This window comes from Physella acuta, unplaced genomic scaffold (genome assembly GCF_028476545.2).
Source record: "Physella acuta isolate Inbredline_101_S28 unplaced genomic scaffold, ASM2847654v3 ptg000502l, whole genome shotgun sequence".
In the NCBI taxonomy this organism is placed as follows: Eukaryota; Metazoa; Mollusca; class Gastropoda; family Physidae; genus Physella; species Physella acuta.
Genome location: NW_026732021.1, coordinates 253,037 through 263,047, shown reverse-complemented (window position 1 = coordinate 263,047; position 10,011 = coordinate 253,037). Strand labels below are relative to the sequence as shown.

Sequence of the window (10,011 nt, the reverse complement as noted above, 5' to 3'; positions counted from 1 at the left end):
CATTGTATGCGACATCTAAAATGTATATTAGCGACATCTAGTGTCATGACCTAGATAGGGAAGTCATGGACGTAAAGAACTCCCTGTCCCAATATGCTGACGACTCCTCCACATGGCGTTCAGGCAAGTCCATTACTAAAATTAACAGGGAGTTACAGGCTCAGTTGGATAAAATGATGGAGTGGATGAACCAATGGGGTTTCAAGATAAACGCAGCCAAAACAGTGGGAATGGTCTTCACTCACAAAAAATCACGCACCATCACCAAACAGGTCTCACTAAAAATTAACAATACAGTCATAAAAATAGCCCAGGCCACAAGGTTCCTAGGAGTCACCCTTGACCCCATGCTGACCTGGAACACACATATAGAAGGCATAGCACAAAGCTGCAAGGGTATGCTCAATATGATGAGATACCTAAAAGGTCACAGCTGGGGTGCCAGGACTGAGTGCCTGTTAACCTTCTACAAATCGTTTGTAAGGGGCAAAATAGACTATGCCAGCATAGTCTATGACTCGGCATCAAACTACACAAAAAAAACCCTCGACAAAATACAGAACCAGGCCCTTAACATAATTGCCGGTTGCAATAGTAGTACTTCCAAAGAAGCCCTAGAGGTCCTCCTGGGAGTAATCCCCCTCTCACTCCGCAGGAAGGAACTCAGGCTAAACTACTGGGCCAAAGTAAAACATCAAAACCACCCAACCTCAGCGGCCTTCCTACCAGTGCTACCCAGGGCATGGGGAATCCCCATTGGGAAATTCAGCCCCCCCGCCAGCTGGAAAACACCGGGGGAACTGGAATCCTGCAACCAAACCTCAATCGCGGATCAAAACTTAGTCATCCACAAACCTATAGTACCCCCGTGGGAACTGACAACCCCATCATTACACACAGACCTGCACAATCAGATAAATAAAAAAGAGGACCCAGTAATGGCCCGTATTGAGGCTTCAAATGAGATAGAAAGGATAACAACCAATAGCCTAACCATCTACACAGACGGATCAAAAATAAACGAGAAAGTGGGAGCAGGGTTCCACATCCCCCACCTCAACCACTCCAAAAGCTTTAGGCTGACAGACGGCGCCTCCATTTTCACTGCCGAACTAACGGCCATCCTTATGGCCCTCGAGTACACCCCAACAACCCCACACACCAGCATCAGCATATTATCCGACTCCCTGTCAGCATTACAGGCCATTAAAGGGGGAGAATGCTGCAGGGAAGACATTGTAGAAGAAATTCTTCATAAATGCTCCGAGTGGAAACAAAGGGGTCGCTCGGTGCAAATGATCTGGATTCCCTCCCATATCGGCATACAAGGCAACGAGAATGCCGACAAAGCTGCTAAAAAGGGAGTGGAATCCAGAGCTATTGTGAAAACGGGAATAGGCTATTCCGAAATGAAGGCTACTATAAAGAAACAAATAAAAGAAGAATGGATTCAAAAATGGAACGCAAGCGACAAGGGTAGGCACGCCCACAACATACTACGTCCACCCGACGGGAGACTGCAAGTTACAGAAGACCAACGGCCACCCATTAATAAAAAAATTACAAGGCTGCGTCTAGGTTCAGCCTCCTTCATTCACACAAAGAAATGGTGCCACACCTGCAATGAAATAAACACAATAGACCACTACCTAATACACTGTAAGGCATACAACAATCAAAGAAAAGAACTCATCAACTACTTCCAGATAAACAAAAACACATTACTAACAACAGAAACATTACTGGCTATGGACGCCCCATCCACTCTGCTTAGCCTGGTAAAAAAATATGTGCACAAAACCGAAGAATCAGTCTAATAAGCTGTAAAGATAAAATAATATTCACCCAATAACAAAATACAAATCCCGCACAATAAAAAAAAATTACACCCAAAAATGAAAGGAAAACAAATGAAACCAAACTGTATATACACAAAAACCACGAACTAACCACCAAAAATAGTCTGCGATATAAACGTAAGTTTGAAAGCGGACTTTAAACCCCAAAACAACAACAACAACAACATTTAAACCATTCAAAACCTGTAGCCAGCGGTCTACTGAGCTGTCCTACCATTCCACTTATTCAGCTACCCATCCTCTTTTCTTTTAGGTACCACAACTCAGCCGGCCCAAAGGCCCTACCATCAGGGGTGGACTGGCTATGTCCAAGTGGCACAAGGGGGAAAGCTGCCCCTCTGACTTAATTTTTGTTGTACATTCTTTCCTCATCCAAGCATGAGGACCGCTAAGCTGGGCATCGTGGTAAAAAAAAAAATTAAAATGGAAAGTACGCACCCGGGGTTGTAAGTAATGTAATCAAAGCAATTATTCTAATATAGGCTTATTATAATACCATATCGCCCCCCCCCCCCGACTTGTCCCAGGGTCCAGTCCACCCCTGCCTTAGGGGTCATCCATTTATAACGTCCACAAAAATTTGGAATTTTTGACACCCCCTACCCCCGTCCACACGCGTGCACTTTCGACGAACACCCCCCTCCCCCCATTGTTGACGTCCACAAAAATTTAGTAAAGACCTCTGAAAACAAGCTGCAAAGTCACTGATTCATTAACATGTAATGTGTACATTGCTGTATTATTAACTGATGATGTTATATAGGGATTTGATATTTTCGATAACATCTATTAATTATTTTTCTATTGAAGATGCTGTAGACCGAACTTTTTAAATGTCATTTTGTAGAGACTATAGAGGTTAGGATGAATTGGATAATCAACATGACGTCATTATATTACTTTTACTCTACGTTACACGTGTCTCCATAACAAACCACCTCTCCCCTTTTGTATGTTCGCGCTGAACCTTAGCCCTACCTGAACAAGCGAGCACATTATACACGCGCTATTTAAATAGGGCCTATCTAAATTGCAACGTGGTTATTTTGGGTTTTTTTTTTTACTGAAAAAAATACTAGATCTACATAATTTTAGGCTTTGACACAAAATAAAGATTGTATGCCTACTATAATTTAGTTACGATTGTTTGAAATGCTTAAAAATGAACTTGAAATACCAAGAATTGTTTTAGAAAATTGCCGCGGTCAATGACCCCCCCCCCCTCCCGCTTGTAAAAAAAAATCGCCTTTTTTTCTAAGGCGGGCGGTATATAGCCATTTCTGATACATTTAACACAAGAACTGCCGACTTAATGTATAGTATAACCTAATTGTATGTGCAGTTTTTTTTTTTTATATTTTTAAAAATTACTTTCAAATGTAAGTATTTTGTTGTTTAATTCAACATGTGGACGTCCACATTGACCCGACCCCCCCCCCTTGTGTGGACGTAATAAATAGATTACCCTTTACCATCCATCCACGACAAGCGCTCTGTCACGCAACCTTCAACAAATGGGCTAATCTATAATGTAACTTAGATATCTGGGATTATGTTTGATATGATTTTCAGCGTCCTCATATTTGTTAACGTCAAAACGGGGGGGTTAGACTGTCTTCGGAGGGGGGGGGGGCTCTTCCCCCCTCCCCTCCCCCGAAGAGATGCCTGGAAGAAACTCTGCTAATACCCACCAGGGACCTGTATTTATACATAAATGATTGTTTGTTCCCGATCATCCATAAATAACGTTACCCTTTCTTGACGATTTCACCTCCCTACTCTCGACCGTCACGTATCGTCACAAAAAGCCAGACTCCCCCCAATAATGACGTCATACTTCAGCCTCCAAAGACTACACAAGAATAGACCAAGCCTTTGTCATTCTAATTAGATATTAATATCATCATTAAAAATTAATTTATAGATAAATTACCTTATTGAATCCTGTACCCGATAACATAAAAGGAGATAACAGGATTAAGTACCAACTATAACGATTCGATCAGTCTGGTAAGCTGCTACTCACAGATATTTTTACGCCTGAGAGCCGACATCAAAGTGTTTCTTCCAGACTTTTTTCTCCCGAAGAGATGCCTGGAAGAAACTCTGCGACCACCGGAATCAGGACAAAAGGCCGACAAAGTCAAAAGGCTGACATTGACATAAGGTTGACAATGAAAAAAAGGCTGACATCTAAAGTAGCGACTGGACATGAGTAGGCTACTTCTCAGAAAAATTCCAGTGGGTTTTTTCTCTTCCAGAAAATGTGTGTTAAATCCCTATCAGATAGGGCCTATCTGTAGCTTGCATAAAAGACAATCAACTGCCCCTGCTTAGTTTGTGGTCAACGCTCAAGTAATTAATCACTCAGCCGGGGGGGGGGCGGTGCACTGACGACCCAGCCAAAATAACCCCAACATTTTTTCTACCGCCAAATGAGCTCCCGACATATGGACTGCCGATAAAAAGGCTCCCGATTTTGAATCCCGACATGTTGGCTCTCGGCAAAGAGCTCACAACATATTGGCTCCAGACAAAATGACTTCCGACATATTAGCTCCAGACAACCCCCCCCCTCCCCCGAAGAGATGCCTGGAAGAAACACTGAACCTGTATCTACTTTCACCATCATAACGTCTTTTGAATACATGAATGAGATACTTTTTCATGAATCAACAGCAATTCAAAAACAAATCGAGCTTTAACAGCTAAATTGAACCAATTTTAAAATTCTTATGTTCTATTGACACCCTTGAAGACCTGTTGCCTAAAAGCAAGCGCAGAAGGTTAAATCTATAAAATACTTGATATTTACAGGATAAACGACACTTTGTTTTTAAAACCTAAAAGCGTACGGAAGACAAATGTACCGCGTGGACTTATCCGTCCCCCCCCCCCCCCCCCCCCACACTGAGTTGAAACAGCCCACAACCGATACGTTTGATGGACGTTATAATTAAATGACCCTTTAATTTAAAAACTATTACTTATACCAAATAAAATAATGTAAAAATAAGACTTGCCGACCAAGATCTTCATACGTTGTATTATTTGTAGAGAATAGCATTGATGAAAGGGTCCTACTGAAAGGGTTCAAATGGAATGGGGCCGTTTCGCTCGGAGACATTCTCTGTACGGGAATCAGATTGACAGGGGCCCCTCTGTCGGGAGCCGTTTTGTCAGCAGTCTTATTTGAGGGAGCCCTTTTGTCTGGGCCCTTTTGACTCCGCACGAAAACAAACAACAGTTCATTGTCAACGGCCAGCTAATGGAACGATCGCGGGTATTTAACCTTGTTATTTCCCCTGTAATATTGAATTTAGTAATATATAAATTAAATTTTAATAGCTATCATGTCTAATCATACTTAGCCTGGAGACTAATCTATCAAAAAAGTCTGAACGAAATTGCTACTATAAAAGTGGGTTAAAATTAAGTTACAAGATTGGCCACATCCCACAAAAAAAAAACCCTTAAAAAAAACAGACATTGTGTACTGAATAAAAGCTTAGAATAAATGGGGTGGGGGGGGGGGGTGGTATTTTGATAACTTAACAAGTAGGCCTATACATGCCAGCTGAAAAAATCCACCAAATGGCCCTGACAGTGTACGGTGGTTAGGCTGGAGGATGCATGACTGCTAACACCAAAAGTCCGTGAGTTCGGACACCGGGCAGAGGAGGTTCGTTAACTGGCGACAGCAGCCCATCTAGGTGAGAAAACTAAAAAACTACTGCCCTGCAGATTGTTATTAGCTGGAAGCAAATCCAGAAAAAAAAAGCATGCTGACGTCATGAGTCCAAATTATAGGAGGAAATACCCCTCCATTATATTACAATGAACAAGAAGAAAGACGAAGCACCTGCCATTTTGTTACTGCCAGTATCAAAGTGCAACCCTAGTTTCTATCTCATCTATCTGGACATTTTTAAAAAATTATCATATAATGAAGGCATCTAGTGTTAACTGAATCAAACTATTTCAAAACTCATAATTTTGAGGATTATTTGTTTTGATTCTGTTTTTTTATATTTTTTAAATAAAATACAAAACAAAAATATAAGGACTGATTCTCATTTTATTCATATGAAAGAAATAAAGAGTATAGGAAATGTGAATAGAGATTTTGATTATGAAAGCATTTCCAGTTTCTCGGGAAGATAGGTCTACTTACAATAAAATATTTCTGTTTGGCCTCATTCTCTAAAATTAAATACCACCATACATAAAACATTATCTATGTTCCAATAAACAAGATTAATGTATATCATACAACGAAATACATGGGTAAATAAAAAGATCACAGAGAAATGTGTCTATGGACAGCAACTCACATATGAAATGACCTAATCACATAAAGAATAGCACAATGGCAAATACACATTTTGAAAATGGCAGATAATATATTAGATAGATGTGATCATTTAATAACACAGATAATAGTGGGCTGACTATTGGTGTTAGACATTTAGTTTCAATGAATGACTTTATTCTAGTGATCATGATTGTATAGTTTATTAGTGCTGCTAAGTAGATGATGGTTAAACAAATAAGTAGTTCTTGTGTAGGCTACAAGTTCTGAACATTTTCATGGAAAAAAATTTCAAATTCAGAAAAATGATTTATATAACTAAAAATGAATATAAATGGCTCATGTATTGTAGAACATGGCAGCAGATGTAGGCAAAAATGTTTAGGCAGTGTTAGATTTACAAGTGGGTAAGCAGTAGCATTTTGCTACTATGGTTTTTTAAAAAAATATATTAGAAGCTAAACATTATGTAGTGGGGATATTCTATAGTAAATTACTGAAAAACATTTAAAAGTTCTTTAGTAGAACTGCTATATGACATTGCCATATTTATTACATAGAACTTTATATGAAACTATTGACGTTTAAAAATTATTTTTTTTATACTATTGGTCACACTGTAAACTTCCAGGGTTCAAGTAGAAAGCAGAAGCCAAAATTATTAGTCACATCAGTTTTTGTTAACTGTATCACCAACAATTGCATAGTCAATATCTGGAATGTAAATACAAAGGCCAAAAAAAGAGAAGATAAATCTGAACACTTGTTTGTTCTTAAATACAGCAACAATTTTAAAATAAAATCTTTAACAAGGCATGCCTATTTATTCTTTATGACATAGTTCAGTATTTGAAACTTTCATAATAGAATACACTATTCAAATTAATATATGAATATTAGTAAAACACCCAAACTTCTCTTTGCAATATAACTTTGTATTTTACTTAACTAAAAATCAAATATTTAACCTTAAAAAGATTTCAATAAATAAACAATTTATGGCTTTAAAAAAAATGTCGCTGAATTATAGTGCTTAAAATAGATATAAAAACCATTTGAACACATCACATTTGTTTCTATTTGGCAAATAGGAAAAAGCAGGTGAAGAAGAAAGAAACACTTGTTTTGATTACTGGAAAAGCCAACTACAATCTCAGCTACATTGTAAAAATCTAGCTGCATTTTAAAATATTCTAATCATATATAATGCTTCATCACTTTACAAATAAAACATTTTTTAAACAACAAATATTAAAAGCTTTTTAAACACAAAACAGGTAAAAAGTGAGGTTTAAATACAGGAAATTATGCTTTTTAATTATAATATGAAACTGACTAAAATATTACTCATAAACACAGATTATTTAAAGGACTAAAACACTTCCATAAATTAAAAATTTGTAAAAAAATTTGCAGCAATTACACAGCATTTGTAACTTGAGTTAAAACTGTGTTGGTATAGACATTGGAACAGGATTACTCTGAAGGAGTCCAAAGCGTTGTTTTTGTTTTCTTTGCTCAGTCATCTGTTGATTTAAAAAAAATAATGTATTAATTTTTACTCTTAAAAATATTTCTTATCAGTCAAATCCATTGCTAAATGCAGAACTCAACACTTCTCAACCTCCTCTATTCACAATTAGTTCAGTTCTGAGTTAGGTGGACTCAAAGATGTCCTACAAAGGTCATGTTTGGGAACTGGGCTTGAGACTTTTGGGTTGGAAATCATGTACTATACCCCGCAACCACTCTGTCCCATTGGTGACAAACTAGTAAATAAATGTTAAGCCCCCTTCTGCTAGTTAATTATTTTAAAATGCTTAATGAGACTAACTTGTTCTTTGAGCTCAGTAAGTTGTCCAGAAAGTTTCTGTACAAGTCTTGTTGTTAAGTCTAGCTGTGCTTGCAGGTTTCTGATTTCATTCTGCTCCCCCTCACTGTCCTCAGCTGCCAGTGACATGGCTCGCATGCGCGGGAACCATTCCAGGTTACGCTCCTGTAGATTAATGGTTACTTTTTATACTACATTATTGCAAAGATATGCAAGTTAAATTGATAATTTTGCTACATTGTTTACAAAAAAGTACATAGTATATATTTTTGGAACAAGAAGTTGCAAATTCTACCAAAAAATTTATTTTAGTTTTAAAGAATGAAAACTTTTTATGAATAATCAACAATAAACTGTTTTTAAACAGAACCTTCGAACAAAGAATAGTTTTAAAAGTCTCAATACCAAGTAAACTGAAAAAGTAGCCTACCTTGATCATAGCGTCGACATAACTCTCTGGACCAGTGAATTCCGTTGGATCCTTGACTCTGACCAGGACAATGAAGTACAGGTAGTGCCACATGTTGTGTTCATGTTTGACATGGTCTTCAAATGTCACTGAACGATTGTCAAAAGCTGCTCTATCCAGACCTGAGACAAAATGGTTATTTCGTTAAAAAATTAATTATTTCTAGGAGTATTGTAAGTAGTCTATTAAATAATAGCAATATTAATTTTTTCACAGTATATACTCTGTGGGGAGTAAATGTATTATTTGTTACAGAATATAATAGGAGTTAATGTCATTATGTAACTCACCACATATGAAACATGTATTCCGAAGGATTTCATCTTTTGTCTGTTTTTCACTCCTGAGATCGGCAAATGTGTCAATGATAACACCAAAGATCAAGTTGAGCACAATAATAATGACAATGAAGAAAAAGAGCAGATCATAGACCACTCTAGCTAGGAACAGTGGCTCCTGTAATTAGGCAGGGAAGAAACAAAAACAATTTTAATAGGAAGAACATGTTAGTATAAACTCTTTACATCTTAGTTTGATTAGCTAGCGCAGACCTGAGATTGTAGACCAGTTCGTATATTAAAAAATATCTAACAATAAACATTTACAGACTAAGTGTTACATCTGAATTATACTAGCAACTGCTTATAAATTTCCTTTCCAAACAAAATGTTTTTGTAAATGTAAACAACCTAGGTTTACTTATCTTTGTTTGAATGAACTAAGTAGAAATGCAAAAAATGCATGGACAATAAAGGGTTAACTATTACTTTTTTTACATAGATTGACAGGTGTAGGAGATCTGGTCTCTTACAGTAGATTGACTTACATGTTTGCCAGGTTTTCTTAAAACATCCCCTATGCCTCCACCATTACGTAAACCTTGATTAATGCTGGTGATAATGCACATGATTAAAGAGTCGCAGGCTCGCATTTTTTCTCCACCTTCTTCTACCTCTCCTTCAGCATAGCTGTCCCCTGTAGGAAGAATTTACATTTTCCCCACACATTATTATGCACATGCTTTGTGCAATATTTAATTATATTAAGTCTGCATTAAATTTAAATAAAATATTTAATTTCATTTTAAAAATAAATATCTTCAAGTAAACATTGTAAAAATTACTTCATGATGAGATTTTGTTTTAGATCAAATGATTTATATACTGTATGTGTGACAGTTTTTAATTTAAAAAAATGAACAAATGAACATACATTTGGCACTGTGCAATATTTGTGAAATATAGGACTCTTCTGCTTCAGTACAGTTAGTGCCATCAGCAGCACAACTGGTAGCGTTCACAGCTGCTGTATGAGAAAACATTCAAATGAAAAACATGTATTTTACATTAAGAGTAATGCAAGACAATTTTTTTTGGTTCAAGTATAGATATAACATCCAACATTTTGTTACATACATAAATTGTGAAATAAACAACATATTATGTAAACATTTTATTAAAAAAAAAAACCAAGTAAAATAGAGCATGTTACTTAACTTTAGGAAAATGGGAGGGTAGGAGAGAGAATCAACCCACACAAC

General features: G+C 37.0%; 2 protein-coding genes across 10 annotated transcripts in view; one reads left to right on the top strand and one right to left on the bottom strand.

Annotated features, from left to right (window-relative positions):
* The first annotated feature begins 65 nt into the window (after positions 1–65).
* LOC131944657 (uncharacterized) lies at positions 66–2,241 on the top strand. The gene is made up of 2 exons (XM_059305427.1): positions 66–1,778; positions 2,113–2,241. Exons 1-2 carry the CDS (start codon positions 66–68, stop codon positions 2,239–2,241), a joined length of 1,842 nt encoding a protein of 613 aa, XP_059161410.1.
* A 4,374-nt stretch (positions 2,242–6,615) lies between these two features.
* The window catches only part of LOC131944623 (inositol 1,4,5-trisphosphate receptor type 1), a 45,430-nt gene continuing 42,034 nt past the window's right edge, over positions 6,616–10,011 (bottom strand). For 6 of the 9 annotated variants that reach the window (XM_059305316.1, XM_059305317.1, XM_059305324.1 and 3 more), the window contains 6 exons: positions 9,684–9,776; positions 9,298–9,446; positions 8,762–8,927; positions 8,433–8,593; positions 8,006–8,167; positions 6,616–7,697 (listed from right to left, as the gene is read on the bottom strand). In XM_059305316.1, coding sequence (XP_059161299.1) covers positions 7,614–7,697; positions 8,006–8,167; positions 8,433–8,593; positions 8,762–8,927; positions 9,298–9,446; positions 9,684–9,776 — 815 coding nt within the window. In that variant the 3' untranslated portion in view covers positions 6,616–7,613. The remainder of the gene's footprint in view (positions 7,698–8,005; positions 8,168–8,432; positions 8,594–8,761; positions 8,928–9,297; positions 9,447–9,683; positions 9,777–10,011) is intronic. The other 3 variants (XM_059305318.1, XM_059305320.1, XM_059305325.1) reach the window with 1 other exon arrangement.